The sequence below is a fragment of the Saimiri boliviensis genome, chromosome 5, assembly GCF_048565385.1.
Source record: "Saimiri boliviensis isolate mSaiBol1 chromosome 5, mSaiBol1.pri, whole genome shotgun sequence".
Lineage (NCBI taxonomy): Eukaryota > Metazoa > Chordata > Mammalia > Primates > Cebidae > Saimiri > Saimiri boliviensis.
Window position 1 is genome coordinate 21,606,911 of NC_133453.1, and position 20,868 is coordinate 21,627,778.

Consider the following 20,868-nt stretch of genomic DNA (forward strand, 5'->3'; position numbering starts at 1 on the left):
TGCCGGAAACCACACCCTAAGACGAGCAAACGTATCGAAAAGGGGTGGTGCGGGGACTGGCTCGTGATGGGGGCGGTCCCTCCGCTGTCGTGGCTATCTGGGCAGCCAGGCTCCCAGCTGTACTCATGTTATTCCCCCAACCTCGCGCAGCCTGGGACTCCTGCTCGGCTTTCGACAAGTCCATCGCGCTAGTGAGGAAACCGTGACTCATTTGCAAACTGGTCGGGGGCAAAGTTTAGAGAAATGGAGCTTTCTGTTAGCAAACACTCATCTTCCAGTGATAGGAAAGCGTGTCCGCCGTAGGATGGACTTAAATCGTGTAAAAGCCGAGGCTACCGAGAATGTCGCCTCTGGGGTTCTTTGCCTTCTTTTCCTTAGTCTCCCTCCCAACTCGTTTGTCTTTCCTTTAGCAGTACCGGGCTCCACGCCAACCTACTCCTTTGTGTTTACTCTTTCCTTACGTAACATCCGAGTGGAAAAGTGGTTATTCCCGCGTTTGAAAATGAGAAAACAGGTTCACAGAGGCTGGGTTACTTGTGAAGGTCGTTCAATCAGTAACCAACAGCGCCAGGACTGCCAAATTTCTTGCTTCCGAACTCTCATGGTAGCTTTCAAACCAGGCTCCCCGTCAAATGCTGTCAACTACTGAACTAGATTAGCAGAAAGGTCTTTTAACAGAATTCCTGGTTTTCAGGGAGGGTTTCTTTCATAAAGTGCCTGGTTTCTACAGAGGAAAATCAAAATGAATTATAAGCCAGTTGAAAGGAGGAATCGGTTCTTAGTCATCTTTATCCCAAGTTGCCAGATTTGAAAGATATTATTTTCTAAAGACAAAATATTTGAACCACACAATTTCGCATTCATGGCGTACTACTTGTGCTCTGAGCCAAAAGCCTTTTAGGTTAAATAAAATAAGTGGAGATACATCCAAAACAGTGTTAGAGCTCAGAAAAACAATACTCCACAATATGGCGCTTGGGCATGCTGACTATTTTGAACTAAAAGAGATGGGAGGGCCTCGGGCACAGTCCTTCTGACCTTCTCCTGCCCTCTTGTCTCACAGCCTTCTTTCTCCCCCATGGCAAGCCATAGAAACCAGAATTCCTCTTCCCCAAAATGAGTCATAGAAACTAGAAGGCCTCTCCCCCAAAGCCAGCCGTAAAACCTCAACTTCCCCCACCTTTCCATGTAAGAGCTGGCCATAAGAACTTCTCTGGCCTACCTTGCTTGATGGTAGACCATAAGACCCTCATTCTAGAAGAGATCCTGCCTATACCACAGAGGAGGGAATGCCACACAGAAAGGCCTTGTTGGGTTCCCTCCCTTGTCTATTACTATTAGGTGGTAACTTTTTGCCCAACCACATTACTCCAGGCTGTCCATTCTTCATAGAATCTAAGCATTAAAAACAGTTCTTCCTAAGTCTTTGGGTAACCATTTCTGAAGGTTCCCATGTCATGTAAAACTGATTAAATAAACTTCTTAGATTTTTCTCTTAACCTATCTTTTGTTATATAAGTGTCAGCTCTGACCCTTATGATGAGGAACAAAGGTATCACACCTTTTCAGCCCCTACAACAGCTAACTAGTATGCAACTATAAAATCAGAGTAAGAGCTCAGTATATTTTGTTGAATTATTAATCCCATAACATGATGGTTGTCAGTCCCTGTTTATTAATCATCTGGAACTTAGAAGGGCAGATTTTCTCAAACGATAACTGCCAACTCTTCTTTTGAAGTCCCTGACATTGCAGTTTCAGCCCACAGTTATTTTCGGAGTATTGCTCCACCCATATGGGTAGCCCCTGTAGCCAGGTTTGCTCTGTATCCCTTTGCTTCTCAGAAACATGGAAATGGGAAAAAGGGAGAAGCAAAGCTACAGAGGAGAGAAAAATAGATCTACTAAGGGAAAGCAGCAACAGGAGGCTCAGTAATTCTTACTTCCCTCCCCCTTGTGAGGCCCACTCTCCTTTCTACCCTTGACCTGCAGGGGAGGCCTTGGCTGCCTTCCAGATAATTGTCCCCAGCTTTTTTTTAGGCCTAAGATAATCTGAATATACTTCTGTAAATTGCTACAATAAGAACCTCCGCTAAGACAACACTTTACAAAACAAATTAAAGTCTAAAAGGGGGAAAATATTCCCTTTCATCATAGCAGCCAAAAAGAAATAAATTATAGATATACATATAAATACACACACACGCTTATAACATTTTGAGAAACATGCCAGGTCTATGTGAAGATAACAGAAGAACTTTAAGGACATTAAAAATGACCCAGCCAAGCACAGTGGCTCATGCCCAAAATCCCAGCACTTTGGGAGGCCAAGGCAGGTAAATCACTTGAGGTCGGGAGTTTGAGATCAGCCTGACCAACATGGTGAAACCCTGTCTCTACTAAAAATACAAAAACTAAACAGGCGTTGGGGGGCACACCTGCAATCCCAGCTACTAGTTGGGAGGCTGAAGCAGAAGAATCGCTTGAACTTGGGAAGTGGAGGTTGCAGTGAGCTGAGATGGTGCCATTGCACTCCAGCCTGGGCAACAAGAGTGAAACTCCTTTAAAAAAAAAAAAAAAAAGAATTATCTTTATTAAAAAGGCATGCAATTCCATTTCAAAAATTTGTGTTGCTGGAAAGTAGCGTAACATGTATTGGCTGCTATTGCATAATTTCATACTATCATCAATGAATTTGTATTTCTCAAAGACAAGCTATGCTATCACTCTGATAACTTGCAAACACTCTTCTAAGTTTTAGTCCCCAGGAGTAGTACTCCACCTAAAATCAGAAGTGTCCTGCTGGTTCTTCCAAGCACCAACACCAGCTGCACATGACCAAGAACTCCCAGCACAGCTGTGGATCTGGTACTAGGGAGGCACAACTCATCTTCTTTCCTGGGGCTCTACCCCTGTGTTACCGTGTGGAGAGAGAGCTGCTGCTGGTAGCTTTCCTACCACCCTTAAGTTTCCTGGAGTAGGCTCTCCAAACTGTTGATGATATAAGAGGGTAAGGAAAAGTGTGTTTGTTACTAGCTTAGGTTTCAGGGATGAAAAGAAGGGAGAAGGCTAGGTGTGATGGCTCACGCCTGTAATCTCAGCAATTTGGGAGGCCAAAGCAGGTGGATCACCTGAGGTCAGGAGTTCAAGACCAGCCTGGCCAACACAGTGAAACCCTGTCACTACAAAAATACATAAATTAGCCAGGCGTGGTAGCCTGCACCTGTAGTCCTAGCTACTCAGGAGGCTGAGGCAGGAGAATCGCTGGAACCCAGGAGGCAGAGGTTGTGGAGATCGCACCACTGCCCTCCAGCCTGAGAGACAGAGCGAGACTCCATCTCCAAAAAATAAATAAATAAATAGAAAAAGAAAAAGAAGGGAGAACATATCTTCATACAGGAATGACAGCCACAGGATAATACAGATCCCAGATCCTGCTTATTTCTGATACCTTGAATCTTGTGAGACCCAGGGTTCTTGCCTACAGGACAACAGAAGTCATAGTTCACCTTTAGGATATGAGCCATTGTCCTGGGCCTAGACCTCCCCACTATGATGCTGCAGCCTCCAACAGCAGGTCAGGTAACTTGAGACCTAAGGATTCCACCAAAATGAAAATTTTACACTTGGGTTGGGTGTGAAGGGGTATGAAATTGGATGATCTATTTGTTTCATCAACTTGTTATCTATAGCTGGGCATGGTGGCATGTATGTGTTGTCCCAGCTCTACTCAGGAAGCTGAGGCTAGAGGATTGCTTGAGCAAAGGAGTTCAAGGTTGCAGTGAGTTGTGATCACACCACTGTACTCCTGCCTGGACAAGTGAAAAACTTGCTATCTTTGTGGAGTAGGAAAGGGAAAAGGATGGAAAAGACTGAGAAGGTGAGAATATTACCTCCAAGTATAGTTTTGATAAAAAGAGTCTGTACCAGAGAGTAATCCATATGTGGCCGGAGGTAATTCTTTCTATAAGTAACCTTGGCTCTGCTAGTAGACTTGGCCACAGAAGACTGGCCCAGGAATTAGCCCCGTCACCAAAGTCAAAACATACAAGTCACATCAGCCGCACTGGAGGAGGTCTGGCATGAGAACTCTGAGTTAGACCGTGACCAGGCAAGCTCATCAGAGCATGGTTCCAGAAGAGATTTAACTTGAGGCACACAGAGAGAAAACTGGAGAGGCAGAAACTAAGCCCACCGAGAAATCACACAAGCTGGGGCCTGAGAATGACTGACTGAGAAGGAAGCAACAGAATAGCAATATTCCAGTGACCCAGCAGCCGCTCTGCTCTCCCTGCCTGATAAGGTTTTCTTTATAAATTAGGCACAGTAAAAGATTAACAGCAATAACTAACAGTAAAATAGAGCAATTATAACAATATGCTGTAATAAAAGTTACGTGGATGTGGTCTCTCAAAATATCTAATTGTACTATGCTCACCTATTTTCAGACCGCAGTTGACCACAAGTAACTAAAACTGTCATGGGTGTTTGAACCAGAGCAACCCCATCTTTGGTGAGGAATAGGAAAATGAGGCCTGGACATGCTGGGCTGCATCCCGGAAAATTAGGTATTCCTAGCCTCTAGATGTTAACTAAACAGACCCAGACTTGAGAGTGTCCTAATATCCTGATGTTTTGAGAACAGAAGCATTCCTAATTTTGCTTTAAAGATAATAATATCAATTCTTGCAAAATATAGTAATTAATAAAATTGATCCTTTATCACAAACCCTTGCAGCAGAGCATGTCTCCCCACTATCTTTTTTATCCTGTATATGAACAAGTATACTACCTAGGGTGGACGAGTTCCTCCTCTTAATTTCAGGAGTTCCCTACTATGTCTATGGAGTATCTGTACTGTCTTGCTCTTTTTTTGAGACAGGATCACCCAGGCTGGAGTGCAGTGGCATGATCTTGGCTCACTGCAACCTCCACATCCTGGGTTCAAGTGATTCTCCTGTCTCAGCCTCCTGAGTAGCTGGGATTACAGGCACACACGCACTCAGCTAATTTTTGTATTTTTAGTAGAGACAGGATTTTGCCATGTTAACCAGTCTGGTCTTGAACTCCTGGCCTCAGGTGATCCTCCTGCCTTAACATCCCAAAGTGCTAGGACTACAGTCATGAGCTACCATGCCCAGCCACCACTTTACCTTCTTAATAAACTGGCTTTTGCTTTACACTGTGGACTTACCCTGAATTCTTTCTTGTGTGAGATCCAGGAACCCTTTCTTAAGGTCTGGGTCAGGACCCCTTTCCTGTAACATCTTTCTGGCAAACCACGGAAGGGACGACACTGAAGAGACCCTGGCCCAAACTAAAATCATCTGTGCACACCAATTGGCTGACTTTAAGGTAAGCAGAGTGCATATGCCTGGGTAAAGGATGGGCTTGGGTTAGAGGCCCAACTTAGGGGAGTCAGAATCTCTCCTAAGACAGAATGGGTTAGAAGGCCCTTTTAATAAAAGGCAAGGACACTTGACCGACTTTGGGTTAGAGGCCTAACTCAGGAAGGTTAGAGTCCCTTCTACAATTGAGGGGGTTAGGGCCTGGCATGGTGGCTCACACCTGTAATCCCAGCACTTTGGGAGGCCAAGGCAGGTGGATCACGAGGTCAGGAGTTCAAGACCAGCCTGGCTAACATAGTTAAACCCTGTCTCTACTTAAAATACAATAATTAGCCAGGCATGGTGGCACACGCCTGTAGTCACAGCTACTCGGGGGGTTGAGGCAGGAGAATCACTTGAGCCCGGGAGATGGAGGTTGCAGTAAGCCAATATGGCACCATTCCACTCCAGTCCAGGCTACAGAGCAAGACTATGTTTCAAAAAAAAAGATTTAGGGGGTTAGAGACCCCTTTCAGTAATGTCCCTCTCTGCTAAGAATGGGTTTGGCACCACAGAATGTTAACTGCCATGCTCTTTGTATTAATCTGCCTTGTCCTCTTTGCTGCATGAATCAATTTCTTGGTGCTGTCCCTGTTGCACATCATATTCATGAGACTTTATTTAACTGGTCTTAGGGATTTTAACATACTCTTCCCCTCTGTGCCTCTCAATTTCCGTTTGTTTGCTTGTGAAACATAGGGAACACGAAAGTATTGAAGACTCTGTCTCTAAATTGCTGATTGAGATTTGGTATTTAACAGCTTTGAGCAGTAAGATTAGATAGATGTGGTTATGTTTGGTGGCAGCTGTGCCCACTGGGTGTGATCGAGAAGCACCAGGATGGAAATCAGGGGACTTTTTCCCTTGCTGTTTTGTTTCACTTTGCACACTAAAAAAAAAGAAAGAAAGAAAGAAAGAAAGAAAGAAAGAAAGAAAGAAAGAAAGAAAGAAAGAAAACAAAAACAAAACTTCTTTCCTTTCTTGGATTTGGCCAAACTAGCTTTGCTTGTCCAATCCACACTGCCACTACTGCCCAGAACCTGTTTCCCCAGATCATTCCTATCGAAATCCTCTTCGTTTTCTTTGCCTTATTTGACTTTTTTTTTTTTTTTTTTTTTTTTTTTTTTTTGAGACACAGTCTTGCTCTGTCACCCAGGCTGAAGTGCAATGGCATGATATTGGCTCACTGTAACCTCCCCCTCCCAAATTCAAGCGATTCTCCTGCCTCAGCCTCCTGAGTAGCTGGGATTACAGGCATGCACCACCATGCCCAGCTAATCTGTTGTATTTTTAGTAGAGACAGGATTTCTCCATGTTGGTCAGGCTGGTCTCGAACTCCCAACCTCAGGTGATCCTCCTGCCTTGGGCTGGGATTACAGGCATGAACCACCATGCCCAGCCTATTAGACATTTCTTTCATCGGAGTCCAAATCTCATTTATATTATTTGGATAGTGTAAATAAAAGAATTCAATTTTTGACAGGGATTCCCCTCTTTAATGCAGCTGGCCTTAGAAACCTCTCTTATCCTTTTTAGTGGAACTCAGCTGGTGGCAATATAATCTTGAAGGTTTGGAACTTTTCTTCCAACATCACCTGCCTCCTTCATGGGAACCACAGCATGGATCCCAAAGGACGCACCACTAGGATGTATTCCGGAACACTGGGACCAGTTTCAACTAAATGGGCTTAAGAAGAGAAAACTGGCAATTCTGTGTAATACTATTTGGCCTTGGTATTATTTGGAAAAACAGGAGAAATGGCCTTCTATTGGAACTATGACCTCTAATAGTATACTTCAACCCGATTTGTAAGCAGGAGGGAAAATGGGATGAAATACTAAATGTTCAAATGTTTCTGCTGCTCAGTCAGGACGAAACCCTGCAGCAGGTGCATGCATGTGTGATGAGAGGAAAGAAAGAAAAAGAACTAGACATATTAGATGATCCTTTGATGCAAGCCTTGTCCCCAGTTCAGGGGGCATTTCTGGGTGGAGCAGAACCTCCTTCTGTCAGCTCTAAAGGTTCAGATTTTGTCCAGCCTTTCTCCCTCTAGTCCACCTGAAAGTTCTATTCAGGACCTTTGGTCCCCTCCTCCTGACCCATGTAGTCCCACTCTAAATCCATCATCACCTGAGGAACTTGGCCCTGCGAGCACTACTCATAGTGGAGCCTCTTATCAACCTCTGAAGGGAAATATTTGTCCATTTACAGAGGTGGCAAATGGGGAAGAAGGCACTGTGTGAAAGGACATGTCCCCTTTTCTATGTCTGAGTTGGCTCTCTGTAAAGAGAAGTCTGGGCTGGGCGAGGTGGCTCATACCTGTAATCCAAGCACTTTGGGAGGCTGAGGCAAGTGGATCACGAGGTCAAAAGATCGAGACCAGGCTGGCCAACATGGTGAAACCCTGTCTCTCCTAAAAATACAAAAATTAGCTGAGTGTGGTAGCGCGCGCCTGTAATCCCAGCTACTCAGGAGGCTGAGGCAGAAGAATCGCTTGAACCCGAGAAGCAGAGGTTGTAGTGAGCCAAGATTGCTCTGAAGATCCAGAAAAATTCCTAGATGAATTTGAGAAACTGACTCTGACCTATAATTTCACTTAGCAGGAGCTGCATGTTTTGTTGTCTCTGTGTTGTACAGTGGAAGAGAAACAAGCAGGACCCATGCAGATGAGGCATTGGCTCGCAAACTGAACTGTAATATATATCAGTCAGGAGATGTAGTAGTTCCAGGTCGAGACCCAGAATGGAGCCAGGTGCGGTGGCTCATGTCTGTAATCCCAGCACTTTGAGAGGCCAAGGTGGGCAGATCACCTAAGGTCAAGAGTTTGGAGACCCGCCTGGCCAACATGGCAAAACCCCATCTCTACAAAAATACAAAAAATTAGCCAGGCATGGTGGCAGGCACCTGTAATACCAGCTACTTGGGAGGCTAAGGCAGGAGAATCACTTGAACACAGGAGGTGGAGGTTGCAGTGAGCTGAGATGGTGCCATTGCACTCCAGCCTGGGTGACAGAGTAAAATTCTGTTTCAGAAAAAAAAAAGCCAGAATGGAACGGTCAAAGGAGCGGTGAGTACCTGGGGAGGAGAGAGCATATGGTCACTTGTTTGTTGGAAGGGATGAAGAAATGTCTTTTTAAAAACCCTGTTAACTACGAAAAGTTTAAAGAAGTTTCTAATGAGAACACATAGACACAGAGAGGGGAACAACACACAATGGGGCCTGTTGAGGGGCTGAGGTGGGGAGGGAGAGCGTTAGGACAAATACCTAATGCATTCAGGGCTTAAAACCTAGATGACGGGTTGATAGGTGCAGCAAACCACCATGACACATGTATACCTATGTAACAAACCTGCACGTTCTGCACATGTATCCTGGAATTCAAAGAAAAATTAAAATAAATAAATACATAATAAATAAAATAAAAAGTTAAGGAAGTTTCTCAGGGTAAAGATAAGAATCCAGCTTTGTTTCAGGGCCATATGGTTGAGGCAATTAGAAAATATTCTAACACTGATCCTGCCTCAAAGGAAGGATAAACCCTTTTGGGAGTACATTTTATAACCTAGTCTGCCTCTGATATTCATAGGAAACTACAAAAAGCAGCTGTGGGTCCCCAGACTCCTATGGAACCGCTTTTGGATGTGGCATTTTTAGTTTTTAATAACAAGGACAGCCAGGCGCAGTGGCTCACGCCTGTAATCCCAGCACTTTGGGAGGCCGAGGTGGGTGGATCACGAGGTCAGGAGATCGTGACCATCCTGGTTACATGGTGAAACCTCATCTCTACTAAAAATACAAAAAATCAGCTGGGCATGGTTGTGCGTGCCTATAATCCCAGCTACTCAGGAGGCTGAGGCAGGAGAATTGCCTGAAACCAGGAGGCGGAGGTTGCAATGAGCCGAGATCGCGCCATTGCACTCCAGCCTGGGTAACAAGAGTGAAACTCCGTCCCAAAAAAGAAAAGAAAAGAAAAGAAAAAACAAGGACAATGCAGAGGAAGCAGAAAGAGCAGGAAGGACCTCTCACAGGTGCAGCTCTTGGCTGCAGCCTTGTCCCCCTGGTTCTTGTCCTGACAAGGGAAGCTGAAAGGTGGGAAGCCCAAAGCTGGGTGTCCGAGTCACTGTGCCTTTGGTGTAAATCAGTGTGCACACTGTAAGAAAACTGGCCATTGGAAGAAGGACTGCCCAGCCCTCCGAAGGGAGCCATCAGCATCTGAACCAATGATGGCGGAAATAGCCAGACAAGCCCAAGAATGACAGGGCCCAAGACCTTCCACCACAGCCCCTGTCAGACAACTACATATATCTCCAGAGGCGCCTGGGTGACACTTGGCATGGCAGGTAAGAATATTAACTTCCTTTTGGATATAGGGGCTACTGACTCTGTTTTGACCTGTTATAATGGGACTCTGTCACCCCAAAACTGTGTAGTCATGAGGATTGATGGACAAGTTCATAAACGCCATTTTGCCTGTCCTTTAAGCTGCTTGGTTTTCTCACATACTTTTCTTATCATGCCCCGCCCCCTTGTTGGGAAAGGATTTGTTAACTCAGCCACAAACAGTGGTATCTTTTGGTTTTTTGGGGGTGTTTGTTTGTTTGAGACAGAGTCTCAAATGTCACCCAGGCTGGAGTGCAGTGGCACCATCTCAGCTCACTGCAACCTCCGCCTCCCAGTTTTAAGTGATTCTTCTGCCTCAGCCTTCCAAGTAGCTGGTACTACAGGTGAGTGCCACCATGCCTGGCTAATTTTTATACTTTTAGTAGAGACAGGGTTTCACCATGTTGGTCAGGCTGGCCTCAAACTCCTGACCTCAAGTGATCCACCTGCCTTGGCCTCCCAAAGTTCTGGGATTACAGGCATGAGCCACCACAGCCACAGTGGTATCTTTTGGAAACCACCACACAGACAAGGAATTGCTCTTTTTCCTTTCCTGTGATAAGATGGGAAAGACAATAGGGGAATTATCTACTTTATCCATTGAAGTACCCTCCCAAGTAAACCCTATGCTATGGGACACTAAGATCCGGGCAAAGCCTTAAGTCTTCCCCCAGTTTACATCCAACTTAGGCCTGGTGTCCCATACCCCTGGAAAAGGCTTACTTAAAACAGTAAAGCAGGTAACTCAGACCTGGGAAATATGTGCCCAGAATAACCCAAATAACCAATCTTTACCTCCTCCTTTAGTAAGGCCTGTTCAACATACGGGAATGTACCCTGGTGAAGAGCAGCAAATAGACTTAAACTCAGATGCCTCCATGTAAAAGGTTTAAATATTTATTAGTATTCATTGACACCTTTACTAGTTGAATCGAGGCTTTTCCTATGGGGTCTGAAAAGGCAATTGAGGTTTCTAAATTCCTACTAAAGGAAATAATTCCTAGATTTGGGCAGCCTAAGAACTTGCAGAGGGATAATGACCCATCTTTCATAACAACGATTATCCAAAACATAACTTCAGCCCTAGGAATTCAGTATCGCCTTCACTCAGTGTGGAGGCCGCAATCTTCAGGGAAAGTAGAAAGAGCCAATCAAACTCGCAAAAGGACTCTTAGTAAACTATGCCAAGAAACATCATAAACCTGGCTGTCTTTATTGCCTGTAGCCTTGTTACCGGTTTGAGTGGCCCCTGTGGGAAAGCTGCAGCTCAGTCCTGTTAAAATAATGTCTGAAAGGCCTTTCTTAACTACAGACGTCCTAATAGACAGATACTTTCAAGCTACAAAATTATATAATCAACTTAGGACAAGTGCGAAATGCACTCCTTGAATATGGAAATCAAAGACTCCCTTCCCCCACTAAGGAAGAGAATCAGGTTACAACCCAGTTGGGAGATTGGTTTCTGTTAAACACTTGGAAGGAAGGATCCTCAGCAGACCAACTTTTCCCAAAGTGGAAGGGACCCTATCAAGGTCTCCTTAGTGTCCCAACTGCAGTTAAACTTCTGGGAATAAACAGCTGGGGCCACTTACCTCGAATTAAACCTGTCTCTTATGAAGTCACACAGGCTGGCAGAACACAAGAGACTGATGCCACTTCCTCCTGTGAGCCAACCAGTGACCTCCCACTCCTGTTCAGAAGAAAAGAAAGGCATGAGTAACGTAAGATGTGGATTGACATTCTACTTTTGGGTATAAGTTGGAATCATGCAGACAGTAACTTATTTACTGAGTGGGCACAGGCTTTGGCCTCTACATAATTAGACAAACTATTGGGTATATGGAGAATTGCCACTTTTCTCTGCTTCCAGATTAGCCTGGCACATTGAACTAGCCAACCTAAGTTTATGGGGATTTTATTACGATTGTGAAACTGAACGTTATAAACACAGTCCCTCTTTTTCCATGCATCATAGCCACACAGGCCTCAGCCCTTTCCCCTCCTGTGGAGAGACTGGAAGCCACCTTTTTAACCTAATTAGGAAACAGCTAAACTCCATCCCAACTTTAGGTTACGCTATGCAGGATGAACTTGGGCAAATGACAGCCATCCAAGTGGAGATATCGGGCAGAGCGCCTCTATGTTTTGAAAGGTGCAATCATAGTCACCACCAGACTCGAACCTGTGATACGGGATGGCTGCCACCTCAACAGTGTAATCCGGCTGGAGTGCAGAGTTGCCATCAGGCTCACTGTAGTCTCGACATCCCTGGCTCAAGCAATCATCTCACCTCAGCCTTCCAAGTAGCTGGGAATACAGGCATGCACCACCATGCCTGGCTAATTTTTAAAAATTTTTTTGTAGAGACAGAGTCTTGCCATATTTCCCAGGCTGCTCTTGAACTCCTGGGCTCAAGCAAACCTCTATCCTTAGTCCCTCACCCAAATGCTGGGATTATAGGTGTGAGCCACTGCACCTGGCCAACAGGAATAATTTTGTGTCCTCAGGAAGCGTACTTGAGGAGCGGAGGAGAGGTAATATGATATAGTGGTGGATAAATGGATTCTGTTTTTTGGTTTTTTTGTTTTTGTTTTTTTTTTTTGAGATGAAGTCTCACTCTCTCCCAGGCTGGAGTGCAGTGGCACTATCTTGGCTCACTGCAACCTCCACCTCCTGGGTTCAAGTGATTCTCCTGCCTCAGCCTCCCGAGTAGCTGAGACTACAGGCACACACCACCACGCCCGCCCAGCTGATTTTTTTCGTATTTTTAGTAGAGACAGGGTTTCACCATGTTGGCCAGGATGGTCTCGATCTCTTGACCTCGTGATCTACCTGTCTCGGCCTCCTAAACCTCTGGGATTACAGGTGTGAGCCCCCACGCCCGGCCAGATACATGAATTCTTATACTAGACTTCTGGAGTCCAAATCCTGGCACCCCCCACTTGCTAGGGATATGACTCTGGATAAGTTATTTTAATCTCCCTGTGCCTCAGTTTCCTCTACTGTGCTATAGGTATAATATCAGTGCCTACCTCAAATGGTTGTTACAAGGATTGAATGAGCTTTTACCTATAACATGCATAAGGTACCTAGTGCTGTATAAGTGTTCAGTATATGAATAATAAAATTAACAAAAGGATCTAATTTCTGGCTGGGTTTGGTGATGCATGCCTGTAATCTTAGAACTTTGGGAGATCAAGGAAGGAGCATTATTTGAGACTATAAGTTCAAGACCAGCCTTGGCAAAATCACAAACCTGTATCTACAATAATAATAATAACAATAATAATAATAATAAAGCTAAGTAATAGAATCTTATTTCTTTCAGGGGAAGAAGTATAATTGCTAAGAAAAAAAGTTAATCGTCTGGAAAATAAAGTCAAAGTAAACTCATAGACTATCAAGTAAAATAGCGGCAGTCCAATACACATGGCATGACGTCATTTGTTGGGGGACAAAAGACTTTTTCTACCGGATGCGCACATACGCGTCAACTCATGGCAATGTGTCTGGAAGGATACCTGCTTCTGCGGAGGGGACTGGAATTGGGAATAGTGATCAAGGGGAACTCAGTTTTATCTTTAATATTTGAATCTCTACTGTGAGAAGATATCTCTTTGTGACTTATGAAATCAAAAGGAAATTTTTGAATAAAAATGAGAAAACAAAGTAGCCAGGAAGTAGTGAGGAAGGGGCGAAGAGCTTTGCCGTCTGGGAGTGAAGGGAAGGATCACAGAAAACATGACATCAGAATTGGATCTTCATGAAAGCACTGAGGCAGGGGCACAGCCACTCACGCCTGTAATCCCAGCGCTTCGCGAGTCGAGGTGAGAAGATTGCTTGAGTCCCAGAAGGTCAGCGCTGCAGTAAGCCAAGATCATGCCACTTCATTCCAACCTGGGTGATAGAGCCAGACCCTGTCTCGAAACAAAGCTAAATACAACAAAACAGAAAAGCAAAAAAAGGAGGTGTTGTTAAAGACATGGGAGCTTGAGAAGAAAATGATGCAACTGGAATTTGTGCCAACAGAGTTTGGGTGCTGTGGTTGTGTGGGGACAGGAAAGGAGGAATGGAGAGATCAGGCTGCAAGGACAGGGTTAGGGTTGGTTGTCAAGGGCTTTCCGACCACATGAAGGAGGTTGAACTTTGTGTAGACAATTTTTTAAACCACCCTAAGTAACATGATCACATCAGAAGGCTCCTGTGTCAGCCATGTGGAGAATGGATGGAGGAGCAGGAAGTAACTGGTTTAAGAGGCTGCTAAATTGCCCAATCAAGGCCGGGCGCGGTGGCTCACGCCTGTAATCCCAGCACTTTGGGAGGCCGAGGCGGGTGGATCACGAGGTCGAGAGATCGAGACCATCCTGGTCAACATGGTGAAACCCCGTCTCTACTAAAAATACAAAAAAATTAGCTGGGCATGGTGGCGCGTGCCTGTAATCCCAGCTACTCAGGAGGCTGAGGCAGGAGAATTGCCTGAACCCAGGAGGCGGAGGTTGCAGTGAGCCGAGATCGCGGCATTGCACTCCAGCCTGGGTAACAAGAGCGAAACTCCGTCTCAAAAAAAAAAAAAAAATTGCCCAATCAAGAATTGCAAAATAGTGTCTACATAATGAGAGACAAAGGAGTTGATCTGAAAGATAATTAGGAGGAACAACAGTACTTGCCTCTCAGCATCTACCTCAGCGTTTTGTGGTAACTGTCCCCTGCTTTGGGAGCATCACCTTTTTTCACTTTTAGCCCTTGTACTTTAGGCTCGGGGCTCTATGGGTAGGACAAGTGACCTCTGCTAAGGCATTAACTCAAGTCACCTTTCCTGGAGTAGCACATGACATTAATAAGTCCCATCAGGCCATCAAGACCCGTCCTGGGACTTTAGTTTTGTTTTGCATTGTTTTAAATAGAGACAGGGTCTCGCGTGGTTGCCCAGGCTGGTGTTAAATTCCTGGCCTCATGCAACTCTCCTGCCTTGGCCCCACAAAGTGCTGGGATTACAAACATGAGTCACTGTGCCTGGCTGTGTTTGGGGACTCTCGTAAAGGAACTTCCTCCTGCTGGGCCAAGTTGTGTAATGATGGGAGTCTGTGTTGCCCAGAGTTGCCATGGACCTGGGATGGAGCTGACCCAGGGGAAGTAGAGTCTATAGCTGGATGCTGGTAGCATCTTTCAAGCCCAGAATTGAGGCATATCTTAGCTAGCTGTGCCTTGGATTTATCATGAATCAATGAGCCAGTGCTGGTGAGTTTTTAAAACATTATTTGATCTAATCCAGTTTGAATTGAGTTCTCTGTTTAAACTGACTCCAAACTAAAAGTATTCACAGTATGTCCCTAATGATTAGCACTGGGAACAGGTAGCATCTTTGAAATTCACTGCTCTTGGGTTGGTGTCATGATGAGGATAGAAGACAAAACCATGTTCGATGTTCGTAGCCACTGTCAGCCCCCTCTTAGGGAGGGGCTGTGAACATCCCTCCTAATTTGCTACATTAGCGGAATCTAGGTCTTACAGACCCTGGAAGGTGGCCCAGAACACTGACTGTCAGGTGTTGGGATCTCACAGATTTCACAGAGCAACACAATTCCAAAGAAAAATCTTAGATTCCAAAGTAGAATTGCCAAGTTTAAATTTTGTTGGGTTAAAAACGCAAACAAAATCACTGCCTTCACCATCTTTGTAACATCATGAAAGAGCTAACACTGTCACACACCCACAAGCAGAAAAGGGAATGGGTAGCAATGAAAGCCCTTATAAAATAAATACACTGGCTTTGTGAAAGACTTGCTCATACTCATTTTTCTCATTTTGTCTCAGACATGTGCATGCTTTTCACTTGCAATACCAATCTGCTCACTGGCCTCGTGGAGAATCCTGTGCCCCTCAGTAATGTGCCCCTAGCCCTCAGCACCCATCCACATCCCTGGGACAGGGAGCATCTGGACAACACAGGGTTCTAGGGAGCCCCCGCAGAAAGAATGAAAAGCTGAAGCCTAGTAGGAAAATTGAAGATCTCAAGGAAAGATCTCACTGTTTGGGCAGGGAGGATCCAGCCAGAGAAGCCAGGTAGAGAGCACGTAGAACATAGATGGGCTTGGAAAAAACCTCCCCTACCACTGGCAGAGCCCAGGCAGCTCTCTCCCCAACCCACTGCCTGAATAGGGATGCCTGGAGCCCTGAGCACACAGTGCTTCCAATGCTGGGTCAACATGAAGGTCCTGGGAGAGACTGGGGACTGTAAACAGGCAGGTTTCCGCCTCCAGAACAGAGGCAGCTTCCTGGGGGCCTCAGTGTCAACAGAGACTGGGGTGTGTACAGGAGCATGTACATGGCTCTGAAGGGCTCCTGTGCTTCCGGGAACAGTGGCTCATTCAAGTTAGTTCCAGTGGGGGAGGGGATTCTTTCCCACCACATCGCTCACAGGAGCAAGCGCTTACCCTTCCACCCCATCAACTCAGGCTGGTAGGAGGGAGTCTTTGACTCGTAAAAGACTCTAGTTGGATAAATACACACTGGAGTTGTGCAGTCAATATCAGAAAGTGCTCTCAAGTTCCAGTCTGATGGACGTGAACATCCCAGCCCTCCCCCTACACACACACACACACACACACACACACACACACACGTTGGAGACTGGATGGAACCAGTGGCAAACAAGGATAACAAGACCCAAGGCATAACATGAAAAGTGAAAAAAGCAGGGAGGAAGGCCAGAGGAGAGGTGTTTCCCAATGCCCAAATCCAGAGGCAGAATAGACGGAATGGATATGCAATGAAAAAAGAAAAGTACTGTTTTCCACCATGCCCTGCACGTGCAAATTCACAAAAGAGCTTTTCTGTTTTCGGGCAGTAGCCTCAGTCTTTCCACTCTTCTGGCTGAGTTAAGGAATTATGTAAAGATACACAGGGGGCATCAAGGGGTGCCAAAGAGTTCATTAACTGGAATCTTAGTGCAGGAGGCCTCACAGAGTCTACACCAAGAGATAGTGACAGATTCAAAGAAGGACCCTTGGCAAACTGAAATCCTCAGGTCTTTTCAGGTGATCTGACCTTAATACACCACCTCTTCGCCCTTGTTAATTTCTTTCTGATGCTGCCAATGTGTGTATCTTTCCCTTACATCCCACCCAAGATTCCCAAGTGACTCCAAGATCTAAACGACTCTGGACAATGGTCTCAGTGGGGTTCCAAAGGCCACAATCTCTGGCCAGGCTACAAATCACCTGACCTTGGGCTAAGTGTCCACCAGCTGGGGCAGAGAACAGCAGGGGAGGAGACTTATGGCTGCCTTGGATGTGGGCACGTGAGTGCAGCAGTCTCCCTTAGGCACGCAGGGCAGGCAACCCGACTGACATGTCTGGTTCAGCTTGCAGGAGTCCAGCTCTGTCTCCAGGGTGGCTCCCCAAGGAGCTTGGAGCACTATTGTGTCATCCCCAAGCATTGTAGATTCCCAACCGATACACATCCAGTTACAGCTCTTGAACTCCATGTCTCCGAGGTCAAGTGTGGCTGAGTGACTTGAGATCCCACAACCCCATGCTCCTGGGGGCCCAACTCCGTATCAGAGAAGCTGGAGAATGTATGCCAAGTTCTTTATTGAGACAGAAGTGGGATGGGGAGAGTGACCCTCAGGCAAAGAAGTGAAAGGAGGGAGAAGTGGGAGCCATCTATTTCCCAATTCTTCCTTTCCTCCCAGCTGACGATGGTGGGGACTTCGCTACCAGCCAAGGGACTAAGAAGTAAGACCCCCTTAGATACAAGCACAGTGTTCCGTGAGAAGGTTGGGCACTGTCTCATATTTGAAAGAGTAACCCCCGTCTGAGGTGGTGCGGACGTGTAGGGGCCTCATGGTTCCTGGGAGAGCAGCACAGCAGGGCTGGGCCCCTGGCAGCAAGGAAGGGGGCTGGGCTGGGGTAGGGGAAGCCCCAGGTACCGGAAGGGGCAGGTTTGGTGGGATGTGCAGCCCACAACCACCATGACAGTAGTGAAAGATGAAACTGGGAGGGTACACGATCCACCGTTCCCAGCCCAGCTCTTGGAAGGAAATGTTAAGTGCTACTCTGTGGCAGTTGGCATGGGCAGCCGGTTCCTCCTGAGGCCTCTGCAGCAGGCGCAGAGCAGCGGGAGACCAAGGCCAAGACACTGGGGGAGTTGAGCGCCGGGCTCTCTCCCCTCCACTGGCTGGTCTAGTCCGAGTGTGGGCCACCAGGAAGGGCGTGGCCTCAGGCCGGGCTGAGCAGGAACAGAGAGGACAGTGCAGCAGCAGCACCAGGACAGGTTGGGTCAGCAGAGAGAGAGCAGAGGTGGCCAGGTGCAGCACGGCCCAACGAGGCGGGGCATGGCCCAAAGACATGGGCACAGCCATGGGTCCCCCCGGTGACAGTGCCAGCAGGCCTAGCAGGGGCCCAGAGCTATTGGAGGCCGCTGTGCTCTGCCTGCCCAGCCCGGTGTGGAACCACAGCTGGGCCGAAGTCACCTGGCGACTGCGTGTATGCTGGGATGGCCGGAACGTGTACGTGAAGAGGCCCTCCTCAGCCTCCTGGGCCAGCTCCCTAGCAGCTGACTTGTCTTCACAGCTAGCACCTGCAAGGAGACAGAAGAGAAGAGAGAGGGCAGCACCACTGATTGGCAGGACCTGGCACCCTTCCTCAACAGGAGGGACGTGGCTGCCAGTCATGAGCTAATGATGGGCTGCACTCTGCTCTGTGCCCTCCCAGACATGGGAACTCTCCTGAGTCTTGGGAGAGCTTCTGTAGGCTTCCTATTTTTTAATTTCTTCATGAAAGAACTTAAAAAAATACAAGACACTGCCAGCTTCTCTCTGAAGTGGTTTTACCAATTAACATGCCCGTCAGCAGTGTGTAAGAGGCCCTGTCCCTCTCCACTTCACCAGCACTAAGAAATGGTAGGTAGACTTCAATGCTTACTTACCAGATAGTGTGAAACAGTACCTTGGGTGGTGTCCACACAGATGGTTGTTAACATTACTTTTTGTTGTTAAGACAGAATATTGTTCTGTCACCCAAGCTGGAGTGTAGTGGCACAATCATGGCTCACTGCAGCCTCTACCTCCTGGGCTCAAGCAATCCTCCCACCTCAGCCTCCCGAGTAACTGAGACCACAGGCATATGCCACCACACCCAGCTCATTTTTCCATTTTTTGTAGAGACAGGCTCTTGCTCTGTTGCCCAGGCTGATCTCGAACTCCTGAGCTCAAGCAATCTCCCTGCCTTCGCCTTCCAAAGTGCTGGGATTACAGCCATGAGCCATCACACCGAGCCGTATTACTCTCTTTGGCATGTCAGGAATATTGCATATCATACAATTATGATAAATTCCTTAATTCCATTTTTAAAAGACAACTTAACACCAAAAAACAAAAGAAGAAGGAGGGAAAGGCGGGTGGGAAGGAAAAGAAAACGAAGAACGAGGAGGATGGAGAAGAGGAGGAGGAGGGTTGTAACTCAGAACAGAGGGCAATCCTTTCAAGAATGTCCATTTGGGGACAGGCGCAGTGGCTCACGCAGTAACTCAGAACAGAAGACAATCCTTTCAAGAATGTCCAGTTGGGGACAGGCGCAGTGGCTCACGCCTGTAATCCCAGCACTTTGGGAGGCCGAGGTGGGTGGATCACCTGAGGTTGGGAGTTCAAGACCAGCCTGGCTAATATGGTGAAACCCGTCTCTACTAAAAATAGAATAAAATAGCTGGGCGTGGTGGCACGAGCCTGTAATCCCAGCTACTTGGGAGGCTGAGGCAGGAGAATCGCTTGAACCCAGGAGGCAGAGATTGCAGTGAGCCAAGATCACGCCACTGCACCCAGCTTGGGCAGCAAGAACAAAACTCCATCTCAAAAACAAATAAAGAATGTGCAGTTAGCATCCTTACACTGACATATTTGTAGACTATACTAATCATCCCGGAGCAGCACCCATTATATATTCACAAATTGGTCCATTTTGCAGATAAGGAGACTGAGGCTTAGAGAGGTGAAATGACATTCAACGACCAAGTGGCCAGGCTGGGATTTTGCCTGAGCCCAAAGCCATCCTTTTCCCCACAGTGCTGCGGAGGGGGTGAAGTGAGGGAGGCAGGGGTCCTCTCTAGGAGAAAAGTGGACCAGATGACAAGAAAGGCCACCTGGAAGAGGGTTTATCCGTTCAGTCATTGGAACAAGAGGACACACATAAGTTGTTAAGACAGGAACTCAAGAGAGGATAGACAAGTTTTCCAGAAAAGTTTCCCAACTAATCTTTTGCCTGTATCTCTGATAGCTTCTCAGTCTCAGCTACCTGGGACTAAAGAAAAAAGGATTGGAGCAGGGAGCAGAGGCAGAGATAGGAAGAAAGGTGGCCAGCCCAGACAGCCCCATCTCTAGAGACCCCTGGTCTCCTGGCGCATCCCTCCCAAATGCCTCCCACATGCCACGCACTCTAGGTGCAGCATTTTAATCCTGAGAGGTCGGCGTTATCGCCCATTTTATAGATGGGGAGATAGAGACACAGAGAGGTTTAGCAACTGGCCTATTGTTGCAAAGACACTGAATGACTGGGCTGGGATTCAAACCCTGGTCCACCTGGCCTGCAAACCCATGTTGTGCCTCGCAGCTTCTCAGTTACCCTGCCGGTTCCCCCACCCTTGTTACCTGTGGTTGGGAAAAGGATGGCCTGGGAGACATCCTCCTTCTCGGGTTCAGAGCCCCTGTGTGTGGAGCCCCCGAGGGCATGTCTTCGGGGCAGCCGCCTCACTGCGGGGTCCCCACCTTCCTTGGTCACCGCTGGAGGCCCCAAGGCATCCAGGAACAGGGCCCTCACCTTGGCCAGAACAAGCTCCCGGGCCAGCTCTGACCCTTCGCAGCTGTGCCCACCCTGTGGCGCCAGCAGCAAGAAGAGCAGCAGTGGCAGCGCCATGGCTCACCTGGCCCTACTAGCGGGGAACCCACTCCCTGCCCTATGCCCCTTCTGCCAGGGTGTGCCCAGGGCCTCCCTGCTTTCCCCTCCTCATCCCACACCCACCCTCTTCTACCCTTCTCACCCCGTCTTCCCCAGTCCTTCCCACGCCCCACAGTCCGAGTTGCCCCTGCCCGTGGCATTGAGACCTCCT

At 47.1% G+C, this 20,868-nt stretch overlaps 1 protein-coding gene across 1 annotated transcript; it reads right to left on the bottom strand.

Annotated features, from left to right (window-relative positions):
* Positions 1 to 17,343: 17,343 nt before the first annotated feature.
* INHA (inhibin subunit alpha) lies at positions 17,344 to 20,760 on the bottom strand. The gene is made up of 2 exons (XM_003925498.4): positions 20,411 to 20,760; positions 17,344 to 18,348 (listed from the first exon to the last, which is right to left on the bottom strand). Exons 1-2 carry the CDS (start codon positions 20,673 to 20,675, stop codon positions 17,516 to 17,518), a joined length of 1,098 nt encoding a protein of 365 aa, XP_003925547.1. The 5' UTR covers positions 20,676 to 20,760; the 3' UTR covers positions 17,344 to 17,515.
* Positions 20,761 to 20,868: the final 108 nt, after the last annotated feature.